Raw genomic sequence first — 18,438 nt, 5'->3', positions numbered from 1 at the left:
AATCGTTGTGCCCCCTTCATGTCTTGATGGATACCAGTCAAGGAAATAAAACTTTAAAAAAAAAACCTGTATTCACAGAAATCTGCTGAGGTACAGATTATACCCAGTCAATACAAACAAATGCAATTTTCTGAATAAATACCCTGAAATGCAGGATTTTTACTGCTTCAAATCTGAAAATTCAATCATGAAGTATTTTATTGTTATTTCTAATACAGCTTTTTAAAATGTTCATAGAAAATGCAAAAGCTATAAACCCCACACACCTTCAATGAATGGTCGCAACAGAAAGTTTATTCATGTTTCTAAAATGCTCAGTGAGAGCTGCACTAGAATAGCTTGTGTAGTCTGAAGCACTCCTAATTCAATGTAAAAAACAGGTGGCAACTTCTCTACTAAGGAAATAGTCTGGTTTTGTACACCTCATTTGTTCAACTGGGTATAAGCCACTTTTCTCATGTTGCTATGACATTTCATACTAAAAAAAAAGCTACTTAACACACAGAAAAGGCACGACCCAGCCACTATCAGATTAGGAAAGGCAGTGTGGGGACATCTAACCCACAAAGGCACGTCACTCTGAGGGGAAGAGGCAAGAATTTCTGAAATTGATAGAACTAACCCTTGGGATTTTAGAACTGCAGCTTTGATCTTGATATGAAAGAAATCCCAACCAGGCTTTAAGATGCAATGTGAGCCGCTGAAGTAGCTATCAGGGACCTAAAACCTTTTTGGCTTATGGCTCAAATACAAGAGAAATAATCTGATTAACGACATTTGAAATAATGGTTTGTGTTCTTGAATGTACAGTCATTTCTCTCACAATTTTGAATAAGGATGAAACTTACTAACTGGTAGACTGCTTCCATGCTAATATTCCCAGATCAGACACCCTCCTCATGTCACTGCTTGTAAAATGGTAGCAGCACTTCCCTGTACCTCAAATCAGTATTGCCTAAGTTCATGAATGAGTGCATTGAAACACAGACAGGGATCATGAATTGAGAAAACCCATTAGTAGACAACAGTTGCTGGAGGTGGGTGCTTTGAACTCGATCTCAGAATTATTCCATTTTTGCACAGAAAAGCACATCTCAAACCGGATCACTTTCCCATGTGGTTCAGAGCTCAGCTGCAAGCTATGCCAAGACCACCACGGGCAGGAAGGAATCTCTTATCCTGGTGTCAGCCCCAAATTCTGTCTATGACACAAGAACGATGTCAGAAGCTGCACAGTTCCATCCCTTATCTGCTTTAAGGCTTTAAGCCAATGCAACCAGCAAAGCCTGGAATGTGGGAAATCTCAAGCGTAAACAAGTTTTTTTTCCTCTCCCTAAAGCTTTCTTTTAAATGAATAATGCCTCAGTTTTTAAGGGGTTAGCAACACTAGCCATACAAGGGCAGTGGATATAAGTAACAGTGGTGCAGAGCACCGACTACCGGAGTAGCCCTATGAAAATTATTTTCACAGCAGTGTTTCTGTTTTCAACCCAATATTCCTCTTCAGCAACACACTATTGAAAACGGCTCTGTGGTACCACAGGATGGCTGGTCTCTTGTCTGCTGCAGACATCAGGTGCAAGTGTAAATAAGGATTATACAAATGGGAGGTCGTTAAAAGTCTGGTAATGCTAATTTGGCATGACACCCCTAATGGGTTATATCTTCACACTTCAGTTATCTAATCACCTAAATTCTTTTAACAAATTTACATTTCATCTTATACATGGAGATTCAAATTGAGTTGTTTAATTCTCCCTCCACCCAAACTGTACCCATGCTCGGTTCATCTTACATATTAAATATCATCATCAATTTTGAAATCATCATCAACTACATATACACACACAAATAATACAACTGCACATGTCTATACACTTATGCATACAAAATACCCTGTCTCTAAATATCTTTTCATTTTTCATAAACTCTTCAGATCTCAGGAGGATGACAAATACACATATGCATCACTAGAAATAGCATCTCAGCTTGAAATTTACCTTGCTGGTAGCATACTTTCACTTTCATAAGAGAAGTGAAAGTGAGTAAAGTGACTTAAATCAATAATTTAAATGTCACATTTCAATCCATTTCCACAGTCATGCTTTACAACTTTGTTTTCCTATTTAGCATAAAAAGTTAATTTGAGCAGCTGTTCACTTCTCCAGGTTTGTTCAGGAAAAGTAACAAGAGGAGAAAAAGAACTTTAAACCGTTCACACCTTCTACACAACACTGAGATTTTACCTTACAGGAAAGGTTTAATGCTCCAGTTAGAACATTTCACTCAGAGAGGTGGCTGCCTAATACAGCCAACTCTTGATGACAGCTTGCTACTATGAAATATGTTCTTGTATATTTTAATATGATAATTCACTTTTCTAAATGTGCCAGTGATGCTTATTTTGGTTTTGCTTATTAAGAACACATGCAGAACGGAATCCTGTAAAGCAAATATAGTTCTCCATTTTCCTCACGCACACCTGAAATAATTACACCAAAGTCAGTTGATTTATGCAATAGTTATGTATCAGCTTCTGAAACATATTTTGAGTTAGTATCTGACCAGTTGGTCCAAGAAAGCACTTAAGTACACAAAAATAGAAGAAAGCACATGCTTCATGAGATTGCCTGAATGCTTCTCAGGAGTTCTAAATTCTTTTCATGCTCTTTCCTGAACTGGGAGCTTACCTAACTTTAAATGGCAGCAAGAAAAGCTGAATTGCCTTCAGGAACATCAAGAATGGTTCGTTTTTTTCAAAATGCTATTTTTAACAAATACATCAGATAAAGAACAGCCAAGTGTGACCATCAGCTCCTACATAACTACATGTATACAAAATGAGAGAGAGGTTTTGTTTTCTGATTGATAGGAAAATATATTATTGTGAAGAAGCCAATCAGCAATACTTTAAATACAAATTGAAGATTTCTTAATCCATTTTATATAGATTTTTAAAATATTCTTGAGTAGAGAGTAGGCTTGTTCTTTTATCATTTTCCATGAGGAGGAATTAAAATAGCAACAAAGTATTGTGTTAGTGTTATACAAAGGGTGGTAAGATGCTTGCTTTTGTAAAAATGTGTGTCCATGAGGAAGACAGGGGATGAAAGAGAGAGGGAGAGTGAAGAGATTAATTTCACTTCCAGTGGAAGTTAACAAGTATAAACAGAACTTTTGCATGTTAGGATTCATCACACTGCTGTTAAAGATATGAAAAAAAAGTTCCAGCGCCTAGCATTACTAAGAAAAATATCAGTTTTGGCACAAGGAATACTGCCAAAGGAAGGAAAAAAACCCAAAACAAAGAAGAACCATAGCTCTGTTATAATCTCACTTGCTTATTCATTTACTAACACTGTCAGTGTTTTCTGACTCTTTCATTAACTATGTATAGATAAGAAGCTTTTCATAACTGTCTGGAAGGCTGCTACCTCTCTTCCATTATTTTACTTTTTTGAAAGTCCCACTGTTAGCAACAGAACTTACTCAGTATTTATAGCAAGACTGAGGTAGTTGGGATAGCCAACATATACTGGTATAATATAGAATTTTCTTTCCATGAACAAAAAAAATAAAAAGCTGCCCAGTTCCTGAGTTTACGTCCTACAGCCCTTCACCACTGTTCTGTGTTCTTGTTTAAACACACACATCCACTTCTCATTTCACTATCTCAATACTCCAGTTCTGCTTCATCTTTCCCAACTCTTGCTTGGACAAAGTAAGCGTCTATGGACTGTTTCAAGTAACACATAGGCCAAGAGTCATGTCAAACTTCATTATAGCTACCTGCTCACCAGGACACTATTCTCAGTCCTCTATATAGTTCAAATTTCCACATTTTTTTAAACGCATACAGGAACAGACACATCTACTTCCTTCAAACAAACTGAAACCAGCCAGTTGGACTTGCTGCAAGTCCCTAGGTGGTTAACACAGAGATACAGATCATCAATGCAGGCCTCACTTCCCATGGTGTCCTGGCAGGTCAAGTCCAGATGAGGTAGATGGACTAAGGTACTAGCAGGACCTCACACCTGGAGACATCCTTGAGCTGACCCCAGCCACTACAGGTTATTATTACTGATCATCTTTTGCTGTCTGTAGCCAAATTTGATGGCAAAAGACAGTAAAAAGGTCACTTGAGCTACATCATCTCAGGTTTACACAGGCACAACCCCTTGTTTCAACAAAAAGGAAACATTTGCCTTATACAGGTAATAGCTGCAGCCTGACTTTTATGATGGAAACCACAGGCAAGTTAAAAATAAGCATGAGCAGGATTGAAAAAGGCATAACACAGCACCAGCCTTACACAAATACAGAGAAAAGAACCAAGAAACTTATGAGAGTGTCCAACTCTCTATGTGATGGCAGCTACCCTCTCCTTCTCTACAATGTACTGAAATCTGAATCTTAAAATACACAATGCTACTCAGAGGCAAAGCTGCAGACACTTAATAAGCTAGATGTACAAAGGAAAAGGAGTAATGCACTGACATTTAATTATTTAAGATGAACTTCCCTCAGTAACTCCCCCCTCTTGATTTCACAAAACCACATTATAAGTGTAACTTTATTTAAAAAACATATCTTTAAGAATGCAATAACAGAAGGCAAGATTACGTTTTGTCATCTGGTATGTGCTCAGCGGCTATAATTCTGCACTTGAAGGCTGAAGTCCATTTAACATCTTGTGATAGCAACACCTAAACAAAAAAGCCTTCCTTCTGAGCTGGAAGTTGGCCACCCTATGGGTGGAAGTGGCTGTGAATCTCCAACTCCTATTAATGCAGTTGATAGTACAAAACCTTATCTCACCAGACTGTTACCAGTATTTCTAATATTCAGGCTCATTTACAGATTTACTTTGCAATTCCTTCACTCCCCCTTAGCACACTTATAAGCACGCACAGTGCTGCTTCTGGCTCTAAACTATAGTGGAACATGATGGAACGAAATAAGCTTCTCGTCTCAGTTGCTCTTGCTCCTAGAAAGTATTTGTTTATCTAGAGCGAATCGCTGCTCCCGTATCTATGTAATGACTTCCTCATAGCAGTCAGATTACCCACACCACTGATCACTTTATTATTTCAGAATGGCTGTTTATTTACTTTAGTGCACCAGTAACATGCAGGGATAAGGCTCGTCACAGCTGGGCAAACTCACCATACTCCTTACGCAGGTGGTCTGGAATGTGGGGCTCATAACCTTCCTTCTCAGGGACCTCCACAAATTCATCTTCATCTTCATCCTCATCGTCGTCATCGTCATCTGAGGCTTTCATCTACAGAGATATTGTGGCTGGGTTTTTTTGTTTGTTTTTAAGAAGTGAAGACTGCTTTTCATTTCCCTTCACATTGAAAATATTTTAGACATCTTGATAGCCCTCTGAGACCACTCTCTGTCAAAAGTATTTCCCTAATTATGCATTTAATCTTTATCTAAGATTAGGCCTTTGCTTAACATTTTATCTCTAAAGCCATACTCTATCCTAAGGGCTTCTTTAAAGCCCCTTTTATCCATTAGAACACTTGCAGTTGGTGAAGTCTGAGAAAGTGTGAAGCTATAAAATAAGACCAAAAAAATCTTAAAATAACATCAAGATTTTGACTTCATGAGCAAATAGCCTTCTCTCTTCTCCTCTGGTTGATTACTCATTTAGTTGCATCCAAATAGTCTGTAGCATGTTAAATAGTATCACAAATTGTTTAAGAGCTCAAAATCAGAGCAGGCAAACAGGAGGGGAAGCTGATGGACTGGCAAGCTAATACTGACCGAAGTAAGAATATCCAGATCTGTATACTACCGTTTCAGTGTGTTTCCTCATAACAGCACTAAAAATAATTTCATACAATCGTTTCTTAACTAATTTGGTACATCCTAACCATTCATACCATTAGACTGCACACATTATGATGGTCAAGACCAACAAAATGGTATTTTTAAATGTGCACTTGGTCTACATTGCAGTCTGAAATTGAATAGCTATGACTAGCTGAAAAATAAAAATGGATTTCCTACCAACTTACCAGGGTTCACATAACTGGCTTCCTATATGTCATTTCAGCTAGCTACTACTTCATATGCCAGCAAGTCTTTACTTTTTCTTTCTAAGCATGTTCCATACCCGAAAATGAATTTTTACTCTATACTACACATTAACTAAAAGAATCTGTGCCACCTTAGATGCAGCCTGTACTATCAGAACTTTAAAATAGCAAATGCCAACTACCCTAAAAAGGCAGCAATGATAGAGGTTTTATGCTTTATTTCCTTTGCCCACCTTAGGAGTTACAGTAATGTGATAATGGTGTTGTTTTCAAGAATTATGTATGTTTGCCATGCACTTTTAAAAGTCTAAGAAATAATAAGGGTACTCACACAAACCAACCTTAATACCGGCTATCACTTTTTTCAACTTCACTGCAGCAAGCCAAAGCAATAGATAAGGAGTGGCATCATTTTTACTATTTTCAGCTGTGTTCTTTACTTCTCTTATTGCACCTGACTTAACGTTGATATTCATATCAACTACTCATTGTTACAAGCAACAGAGGATACTGCAGGTATTGCCTGCAGCAGAATTTTCCCAGTTTAATTCACTACTCTAATCTCATGTCACAGCTGCACAGCTGAATTTTTTAAATCATACATATACTCTGAAGCCAAAAAACCTGGGAACCAGTCTTGGTTTATTGAATGTTGTTAAAAATTTAAAATAAATAACAAACACAAAAAAAATCAGCATTTCTTTTTGGTCAGTATTACTTGTAAACTGAACTGAATTAATTTCTAAAAGAACATTAATTGATACTAATACACACATTGATACACTTTTAACATATATATAATGGATAATGCAAGTTAGAAGTATGATTCCTCCTTTTGTTTAAGAAAATTACGTTGATTTAAGAGCTGCAGTTCCAGCGGGGAAAAACAGAAAAGAAGAAAAAAATCACTGTCCTGAAGAATAGATTTACCACTACATACTTACCAGAGAGCATCTGATTAGTCTTCATTTTAAAATAACCACGTTTGGAAGTACCCTGCTGCCAAAGACAGGTAACCACCACAACATAGTCTCATCAGCCTAATTATCACTATCTTGAGAGTTGCCAACCTTCAGGCTACTCTGGAGGATCCTGCACCCTAGTTTAGTTCTTGTTTCCCATTGCAATCATTTTTCCCCATCTAAAGGAAAGAGGCAATCCAGGCCCTACCTGGCATGACCAAGACAGATACACACTGAACCTGACCTCCACAGCAGAAACCAAATCAGTGTTAATGCAAAGAAAGGGTCAAATATTCGACCACTGACCACAAACTCACAAAAGCACTAGACATGGAAGAATGTCTGTGTTCAACTACAACTTTTAGAAGACCTTCCCAATGGCCTTTAGAAAAACGTCATCAGGTTTTGTACTCTGAAAAATAGAGATTGAAGAGAAACTTGTTTGATTGTATTTTCGTTTCAAAATTCTGCTGGTGGTGTCAATCGCTTTTTTATGTTAGGGGCAAATTAATTAAGTTTGGAAAAAACATCCACTCTTATTTCTTTGTCTTGAAGCGGGTAACAATCGTACTTTCCATACTCGGTTTCCATTTCCATTTAGCCATTAAAAAGATTTTACTACAAAGCTACAACATTACAAGCTACAACTTGCCACGGATGATCTTTGTCTATAAATTTGTACCATAATGTATAAGCTGACTAACTTTCACCTATAAAACAAGAAAAGTAAATTTGGTGGTTTTCCATAGTTTTTACTCAGAAGTAGTCTGTAAACAAAGAAACTGCAACAGGTTTAAGGAATTGTGAAATAATGTCCAACTAGTCAAAAAACCAAATCAGTTTAGACTGAGCATTTAACTTAAATTGCCAGATGGTACCTAAAATATCAGTGGGTACAATACAAGTACTCATGTGCATGACATATCTGAGAGGACTAGAAAGAATTCAAGAGTACTACTTTTGATTGAAACTTCTAATTTGTTCACATGGTGCTGGAGGCACATAGCTGTCTGTATATTAACATACTAAAATTCACTAATCCTCAACTTGAAAACTGCATTAGGAGCAACTTTGCTGTATTACCTGCATGGTCTAAAACTTTAAAGCACGTGAAAAGCCTGACAGAGAAAAGGCATAATCAGATGCAAATTCACTTTGTTTAGGTACAATCCATGAACTGTGCATTCAAGTACTATAGAAAACATTAATCATAGGAAACTGTAATTTTTGTTATCAGTCTAACACTAATCAAAAGGGAAACCTGTCACTACCGCTGACCTGTGAAACGTCCCAATTATACTCTTCGGAAATGACAGGAGCACTTAACTTCCTCACTGAGTAAATGACGACGATCAATCAAGTTTGAATAACAATGAGCCACGGAGCTGAAAATTATTTTTTGTATAGAATCTACCCAGGAATTTATGAAAGGTGAAAAGCAACCCAAGGTTTTAGGGACATTATGGCTTTCAGCTAGTGCAGCGCATATCAAACACTAAACAGAATTTATGTGTTTTAATTTTCTAAAAGGTAGATGTGGACTTGGTGCTACAAGGCATAACATATAATGCCAGATTTTAAATATGGGGGTCATTTTCATAAAATATTATGCTTATTGTTCACACCCTTGAATTTCCCTGGGGTCTTCTATTAAATTTAGATTTCCTGTAAAAAAAAATTAACTGCCTAGCTAACTATAAGGAATTAAGCCCCCTTCAAACAGACATGAAGTCTTTATTCTGATATAATCTTTAACAAGATAAATAAGTTATTTTTACTTTAAAATATTAAAGTTATCACTGGTAGAAATTCAAAAAGTTGCACAGTAGTAAATGGGTAGTTACATCTCAATTTACTTCATTGCAGTGGTACTTCATCAGAACCATCCCATTTATGCTGTTTTGTTCTGTTCCCTTTCTACAGAAGGGAGGAGAGCTCACAGGCACCATTATGAGTCAGACAAGTATCTTTTTTTTTAATTCCACTTTTCAAACATGAAAAAAAGCTCCAAAGCAAACTCTACAGACGCAGTATGAAAGTTCAGCTACCTATTACCTACTTTTCCACTATAAACTTTTCCAGTCAATTAAAAAAAAAATAAAATCAGCAATCCACAACTAAATTAGAAGACATAAATATTTAAGGCAACAATGAGAGGCAGAATTTGTAAATTATAATTCTTTAGGAATGAGTGGAACAGGTACTTGCAAACAAGAAAAATGAGACTATGATAAAAACAAGCAATATGCCATTTCTAGCATGCCATATCTGAAGTATAAGCTCAAGTGATAAATACTGCAAGGTAAAGCTTTTCTTGTCCTGTACAGAATTAAATACCTCTAAGATAAGTCGTTGGTTTCTCAATAAACTGTCAAAAGATGGGGGAAAAGAGGTCCTGTTCTCAAATCCATTCTCATTATCACTTAATTTGAGGAAAGTCACTAACAGTTTGCATTCTTATCAGAGACAAGGGTGAACTTCCCTGTCGCTAGAAGATGGTCCATCCATCGTAAGGGAGACCAAACAGACTCCCAGACATCAGACTACTTGTACCACCATTGCTCCTCAAGTTGCACAGAGAGAAGTTTTTCTGCTCACTGTTAATCTGCTCTATAATTTATCTAAATGAATCAATGCTTTTGCAAAACTACATGGGGTTTTTTAATGTGGTACTATTCCTGACTAGGTATCTCACTGTGAGAGGTAATAGGATTTAGCTAGACAATTTCCAGATTCTTGGGCTGAACTTATTTGCATATGAGAATACAGTAAAAAAATTTCAGAATATACACATGCATTTACTGTAATCAGTTAGAACAGTGACTCCTCAATTCTCCTAATTTTCATTAAAACTTAAAATAGTGCTGACTTTTCCAGCTAGACAAGTGCAATCACATCATTCCCTCCCTAACTCTTTAAAAAAATTTGAAAAAGCAGATGTTTCTTTATCAGTCTCCATCTTATTAAAAATACTGAAAATATTGGATGCCAGTAGAAATGCAACTGTATGTTCTACTATGGAGTCAACACTCCAAGAGCCTCCACTGTTAGTGTAATGCAGTGCAACCACAGCTCCAGTTAAATGCCTTGTTCATCCATCCTGTCCAGTAAAATAAATTGAAAAAAAAACCTCCACCCACCACACAACACTTGGAAAGATATAAAGAAAAGCCTTTGGTCCTTTTCCCAGTTTTATACAAAGGGATTGCTACATTCAGTTAAGAGGATTTAAAAACCTGAGCCTCTGCAATCATAATTAAAGCAAGCAATAAAATGACTGAAATATACAATGCAATCAGTTTATAGGACAAGATGTACAGCATTTACTAATTATTTTAGAAAAAGAAGGAAGAGAAAAGATAGCACATGAAGAAGTCCTATCTACTTACTAAAACACCACTCGCAAACTACAGCTGGGACCATTAAATAAATTTTGCATGGTCTAATTAACTTGGTTTGCAATCTCAATTACTTTTCACCCAAGAAATCACTTTTGTTCAGTTTTATGCGTGTCTGTTTCCCTTTTTTAAAAAAAAATGATGTAAGGCATCCTCAGACAAGTGAACTCTAAACTTCATTTGTCTTTCAGCAGGCTTGATGGCTATGCATTTAAAAACCCATTCTATCTTATAAACTAAAAATTAAATGTACTCAGCTGTGATGGTCGTCATTGCATCTGCTATTTATATGCTAATACCCTCACTGGAAGATCTTGCAAATTATTCCACCATGCCAATATCTCATGTGCATCTACTCAAAGCCAACTAAATATTTTTCTAGAGGCAGAAGATTTTTGGTTAGGGAACCAGAATATTTATTGCCGCAGAATCCAGTTAAAGGGGCAACCTTAAGCAAATACATTTTTTTATTAGACAGCAACATGAAACATACTTCAGTCATCTTAAATGAAATTTGGGGATATTCCATGTAAGCAAACAGTGACTGGGTAAAAGTAATTTCTTCAGTGCCAGCAGTAGAAACTGAATAGTCAAACAGCGTATATTAGATGTAAGGACTTTTACAAGTTCCTCCTTTTCCATCCTTTTATATTATCCAACATAGCATGATTGGAAATAAATGCTGGTATTCTGACAGATTTCAGAACCATGCTTGAATTTTCCTCTGTGCAACACAAGGAAAACATAAACTAGTAAGAGATCTGTATTTATAGAGACCTCCCACATACACTCCCTCCCCTTTGCCCTGTGATTTGAGCATAAATTCAAACCTAGATGACTGCATATTAGATATGTGGTCCAGGCAAACCACATTTTATATTTACCAGTAAAAGTATCACCTTTCATTCTATCTGTAGTTGCTCAACAGCACAGAGGCTACTTGGCCAAGCTGACTTTTATTTAGGAATGCATCTTTCACACTATTTCTTTATGCACTTTATGCAAAGTTCTCTTGCATAATCCAAGTTTTTCATAAAATAAATACTTAAATACTTAAATACTAAATCTTAATACTTAAATACTAAATACTTAAATACTAAATCTCTTGCATAATCCAAGTTTTTCATAAAATAAATAATAAATACATTCAGGAGAGGTGTAACAGTTCTATTTAAAACTTTGAGATCTTTGGTAGTTAACAACACCTTTCCTTTCCATGTATCCCAGAGAGCTAACACAAAAGTGGGATACCCTCTATTATTAAAGCTAATAAATTTCCCCAACATTAAAAAAAAAAGAAAGAATCTCACAAAATTTATGCTGACCACCTACATTTGATACCTATATTTAATTTGTTTTATTGATGACCACCTACATTTGATACCTATATTTAATTTGTTTTATTGGAAGTGACTGTAGTGTTAGTCCCTTAAATGTCTTAATGTAATATTTATACAAAAATAAAGGTTACATCCTATTTCTAGAAGTGTAGGAAATTACTTCTCCCATGCACTTACTGTACATACATCAGGTACTGCAATTTATTGCACAATTAAAAAAAAGTAATATTTTAACAGTAGTATGTGGTATGTTTTTTCATCCAGTTTTTCATTCACACTGGGAGATGAGCTAATCATGTATCACTCCACCGATTTGATCCCTCCGATTAAAGAAAAGATTGACCTCCATAATCGGATCTGTGTTACCTGAGTTTATTCACTTACTGAAAGGGACAGTCTCAGTATCTCAGCTTAATTCTGGTACAGAAATCTTCTCTGGATTAGGTTCCAGCCAGTTCAGGTCCCTGCTGCAACAGGAGCTCTATTGCTAGTACAAGGGAGGCACTGGGAATCATCAGGGGAGGAAACAGAGACAGGACTATGTCTTTTGATTGCTGCTTGTGTTTAGATCATCTTTAAGCCAACCATAAAATCACTACTGAAATATTTAAGCTGCTTCCCTGTTCAGCTCCCACAAGTAGTACAACAGCAACCTGTACAAAAAACCTGCCTGCTAAGAAGTAGATTTGCTAACTGCATAACACAATAAGAAACGCCTGGTAGAATTTTTAATGTTTCAGGAATTCTAGAACAGATAAAATAATTTTAGCAAGAGAAGAGACAAGCATAAAAATGTGTTGCACACATTACCTGTTTCCTGAAAACCAAACCTGGTTTCTTCTTAACTCATGGCTAACCATGAGTAAGGAAACTGTGTAAAGAGCCTGCTCTTTTCCATTCATCTTAACATAAAAGGAAAGGTTTGCAGTTTCAAAGACTGAGGTGTGATGAAGTCAGCAAAGGTACAAGCCGAGTGATGTGAAATCACATTTAGAGACCAGGCTAAGACAGGAATGTACTCAGAGCAGAGATACCCAGGCATTTCCCATTCCTAAAAGCAGACAGAAAACTCATTTTTGCCACTAAAGAAAGCAGCTGTCATATAGCCACTGTCAAGGTTACAAGTGTTACCCTGAACACACCCTAGTTCTTCAAACACTCCCCTCTTTCTGGACTAGCCCTTCCCCACACACCACTCCCTGCATACCAGTCCACATGAAATTGGTTTAAGCCGTTGTTTAAGGCTGTAGTGAGGTCCGGGACTGGCTACATCCATTCCTGGACCAAAAAGTTGTTTAATGGTCTGATAACTTAAAGGTCAACCAAAAATATCTCCTTCTCCACTCCACGGTGTCATCTTTAGGTTTTTCAGCAAGTCCAAGTTATTTATGAGACGAGAAGTACTCCTATGAACCCCTGAAATATTTTAGGCAGCATTTTGAATTATTTAATTCCTTTATGATTCAGAGGTCTATACATGATAAAAAGCTAAGTTTTAGAGCTGAAGAGAAAAAAAAAAAATTAACCACTAGTCATCATCTTTATGAAATTTTAGGAAATGTGATTTTCATCAAAAATTTGTGACATAACAAGATTCCCATTAGCACTCATTCATGTAAAAAATTGCTACTGCGTTTGATGAATTACCACCTATCGCTTAGGCCAGATCAAATTCATGCTACTAAAACTTTGTATCCACTACTAATGTACATATGCCCCTGTCTCATGATATAATCTGCATAGATGTCAACTGTAAAATCAGTACGAAACTGCAGCTTCCTTCAAATGATCACATTTATGAATGAATTTGAACTACGTATTTGAACTACGTATTTGTTAAAAATTATTTCAGAAGCTGTATTTTTAACAGATAAATACACATATCAAATAAACCTGATTTATTAAGGGCAACAGTCAACAAAATATCCTACGCAAGACACACATACCTTAGACATGTATTCCTGATTGTGGATTTTAGGTACAGAGATATCAATAGACGTGAATATCCTTACTTCAATATTGCATTAACTAAATTTAAATGTGTTAGTGTGTGTTCCAAGCCTGTAAATTTTCTTTTTTTCCATTTATAAATACGCATTTAGCAATGTACTTTTACTGAACCTCACAAATACATTCAATTCTCTTCAATATACTGCTTCCCCTTGCAAGGTAGGATGGATAAAAAGCAGGAAGGAAATTTATATCTACTACCTACAGAGTACACGCTGCTCAGTATTCATAGATGAATCAAGGGAGATGACCCTTTGGCCTGAAAAACTTAAATACTTAACATAAGGGTTAACTTGATGATAGAGACATCCTACTTTATTTTACACTCTATTAGAAGAGCTCCAAATTGCATTGTGCGACCTGCGAATCAGATAGGGATCAGAGGTCGTCACGGTGACAACTTTAAGAATTCATGGCTAGATCTGCATAACAAGATATTTTTAATAACTTTGTAACAGTAGCAGGCTGCATAGCCAGTGCAAAGCAAAAAATATACGACAGCAGCATTCAGCTCTAGAAAAATAATAAAAAAAAACAAAACAAAAAGCCACCCAAAACATCACACTAGCTGATTAGACACTTTAACAAGATAGTACTGTTTTACAGTGATTTTTAAAATGTTTTGTTTTCTATCAGTCCTACATCCTATAGGACTTAAAACCTGAAAAGCTCTTTTAGCTGAAGAGTGATTATGAAGGATGTTCCACAGATAGAAATAATTATCATATGATGATTAAAATGGGGGAGGAGGGAAGAAGCAGCATAAGCATCTGTATGACATTAAAGATCTTGTGTTCACTTTTACCGTTACGGTTGATGTGCCTTTTTTGACAAATAATAGCTAGCCAAAACGTAAAAAATTAAAATGTTGCCTGGGCTACTACTTTGACCAGACAGACATTATTAACCTTTTATTTATTCTGAACATATTACATGCTAATGATGTATATAATCTGATAAAGGACATCTTTAGGTGTAATGCTGATTTAATTACCAAATATTCCAGTATTCCTCTTAAGTTTTGGAAAACATACTAACAATCAACATCAAGTTACTATTCAAATCTCAACATTAAACGCTTTTGGCTTTGAAAGGGCTACTTTGTTAAGAGTTGGGGGCTTTGTTTACGTGCAATTTAAAAGCATCATCTGAAGAAAAGACTTCTTATACAAAGGCATCTCTCTTGCTCCTTGGTCTGAGTATGTTTCAGCAGATGAGGTTCAGGCATGGTGAGGGATTACTAAGGAAAATTACTTACCCCCCAGAAATAACTTCTCCAAAATGAAGAAAAGAGGAAAAAAAGGAGGATGTGAGTACAAGAAGCTGTTACAGAAAGCTACAGAAAATGGCTACAGAAAGAAAAAACAATACAGCCTTTGCTTTTGATCTAAAATTCATGTGCGACTTTTTTTTTAAAGCAGGCACTAACCTAACTAAAAGACTTAAAGAGCTGGTTACAAAGCTACAAGATGATTAGGTAGAAATAACTCATTAGCATTGATAAAATGCCAAGTTGTATTTGAAGATATGGAAAAAAAAAAAATCAGAAATAGTCTTGCTGCCAAGTAATTGATAGAGCTCTGATTAATTCATTATTAAATTTTTAATATTTTTATGTATTAAAATATTTTAAGACTAAATTATGACCAACAAATATTTAGCGTGTAAATATTATTTGTAACAATTTTCTGACATTATTATTTCAGAAAAAACTCTGACTTGTATTGCACTAAGGTTTGGAGATCAGATCAGGTTCTGGACAACACAAGGACAGCCTTCTCCAAATCTAATTATTAATGGCATTATTGAATTCAACCAGATGTTTCACATGGATAAAATTAAGTACATGAATAAATCAAGATCCAAGTGCACGCTTAGATTTGACAGATGATAAGGAAAGGTGAAACAAAAAGTAATGAAGGCAGTTAATGAAAAACTATGTATCCCTGATTGCTAATATAACTTGAAATTAAAAATTCAAAATGTAATAGGCCTGTTAAATGATCGCTGCGCTGACAGACAAATGAGCAGGATGTTTCTCACATCATATTGTCTACTGGTTTCTATCTGGCCAAGTTTAGCCAGGTTGAGTAGTAAACCTTTTATGGCCTCCCAAAGGTAATTAAGAGACAAACATATTCTCAGTGTACAAAATATAGCTAACGAGCCACATTTCTATTAATAATGCAAGAACCTCAAATATTATTCTAATGTATAATCCTTTATGGAAATTATGTAAGGGAATCATGATTTAAAATACAGTACACACTTGTTCTCTCCTAACTTTTAAAATTACAAGATCATTTACATCTAATCAGCTGCAAATCTGACATTAAAGGAAAAAAAGAACAGTATTTTAAGAAAAAGAGGGAAGACATTAACAGATTAAACTATTTGTAACCAGGAAAAATGATTTTTAAAGGAACACTTCAACCGCAAGTTATTACTAGGAAAGAATTAAAACTCTGGAAACAGGAATTTCTATTTAAACACCAATCTCAGCCAATAATTACAATCGTACTTCTATAATAATTCATCTAAATAGAGCCTAGAATTAACTCGGAGTGTCTCTAGTGTATTGCTGTTGTAGTAAGTTTACCTGGAGATGATGGCTGGCTTTGGGTAAAGGTGGTACAGAGAAAAATGTCGAGCATGCAGTATGCACTCCCTCTGCTGGGCACCCGGATTATCCTCAGCAGGCATTCAGAGAAAGGAAGGGATATGTCTGAGCCCCTAGGTACTGTGAAATAAAAGTCCTTTCACAGCTTCTGCCCTCTTCCTTCTAGATTCAGCTAAAACTCAGACTCATAGAAAAACATGTTTCAAAACTCCTGCTTATGCTCTCAAAATGTTTCCTATCAGAAACCAACATGTGATTCATACTCCAAACAAGTATTTAACTACAGTGAACATAACTTGTGTAAGCACACAAAACCTCATTTGCCTTTGACTGACACAGTAAGACTCATTTTCTGTGCATCATCCACCCCTTTGAAAAAATAACAGCTCAGGAAGAAATGTCTGGATGACTTCTGATCTGCTGGGGGCAGAGCAATGGGAAGAAGGAATGCACAGTCTGGGCAGCTAGGATGTATTAACATTTATAAAACTTGCTGCAAAGGATTTGTTTCTAGGCAGTCAAAGGATAACCTTTGTTATTCTTTTCCCTCTCCTCCCACAGCTCCCAAGAGGTAAGTGTAGAATGGTGCCATAGCCTAACTTGCATTGGCAGGGTTGAAGTTATATAAAAACGATTTCTTTATAATTCTTTATAATTAAGGCCTTCTGATGGTTTGAATTCTTCACTATCGTGGAGGAGAAAAGAAAGAGGTGGTTGTATCTCCTGCCACTATAAACCATTTTAAGTCAAAGTGTCTCACTGTATAAAGGTCTGTTTTCCTTCAAGTGACTTTGTATGAGAGAAATTCTGTAAACCTACAGAAAGTTCTCCTGTAGTTTGCAAAGCAGTGGGGCTTTTCCATTTTTCAGTAAAGATAAAGGCAAAAAAAACTTCAGAAAAAATATTTTATGCTAATTTTCCAACATGCTCTGACTGCCTAAGGATGCTGCCTTGCAGACATGTGCTCCGTGATCTGGAAAACAAACCGAGAAACAATGGAAAGCATGGAGGTAATAGTGAGTATTGCCAAAAGCAGACACCTTCCCGAACCAACCAGGTGACTCTTCTGTGAAGGTAGGCCAGGTAAAGCACCAACTTCTTCCTCTCAACGTAACTTCCATCCAGCTACGCTGCTGGTATATTCATATTGAAACATAGCATCAAGAATTACTCCAAATATATGTGCCTTATTTGTATCTCAGCCACATGCATGTGTAACTGCTCAGATAAACAAGAGTACCAATGACATGTGGCAATGGTAAGGGACTCCAGGATCCTCCCTCTTTTAAGTGGCAGTTTAAATCTCTGCAGGATTGAGAGATATAGCGGAGTTTTTAGTACTAAATCTCCAGTTTCACTGTCTCTCACTAAACCCTTCCCTTTATCAACTTTTTTGATCTCAGCCTGAGGATGGGCAAAGCCTTTCCTTCCCCCCTGCATGGACAGAGCAGAAACAAAGCATAGAATGGAACAGATGAAAATGGGGGAAATGAGTGGCCACAGAAGCATAGGGAAGGAGCATGAAGGAAAATCAGAAAGTCTGAAGAGAATGGGCAAGCCCAAGTCCCCAGCCGAGTTCCCAAGTCCCTATCATTCTGTTTTGTATTTGCTAATAAAATAAAACCACTTTCTCCCAGAAAGTAAGGCCTGTCTGTGGTGCAGGATCATAAATACACTCAAAGAAATGAGCAAGTACACAAACAACTCACCTTTACATTCTCCAGCTAACGAGACATGTACCTCAGATTGCAGTCACTAGCTGCCAGGAAAACTGCTATCGTATCCAAACACAGAGATGTCACAGAGCAACTACAACCTGGACAATTTACACCAGACCCTCCACACTTGACACTTTATGCTCTTTCTCTGCTTACTAAACACTCGCCTTCATTTCTAAGTGTGCTCATGAGCAGGTCACAGCACTCACTGACTCTACATGCTAAGAAATATCTGTAATGCACTGAGCATTGCCAGGATGGCTGTGAGCCAGTGCTTTGAAGGACAAACTATTGGTACTTCTCTTGTATCTAAAGATACAGAAGATAGCAACACTCT

General features: G+C 36.5%; 1 protein-coding gene across 2 annotated transcripts in view; it reads right to left on the bottom strand.

Moving 5' to 3' along the window:
- The window catches only part of UVSSA (UV stimulated scaffold protein A), a 54,776-nt gene that overhangs the window by 27,383 nt on the left and 8,955 nt on the right, over positions 1-18,438 (bottom strand). For both annotated transcript variants that reach the window (XM_074904365.1, XM_074904366.1), the window contains exon 7: positions 5,170-5,287. In XM_074904365.1, the coding sequence (XP_074760466.1) occupies positions 5,170-5,287 (118 nt within the window). The remainder of the gene's footprint in view (positions 1-5,169; positions 5,288-18,438) is intronic.

This window comes from Athene noctua, chromosome 4, assembly GCF_965140245.1.
Source record: "Athene noctua chromosome 4, bAthNoc1.hap1.1, whole genome shotgun sequence".
NCBI lineage: Eukaryota > Metazoa > Chordata > Aves > Strigiformes > Strigidae > Athene > Athene noctua.
The sequence above is the reverse complement of the archived record's forward strand: the minus strand, read 5'-3'. Positions and strand labels throughout refer to the sequence as shown.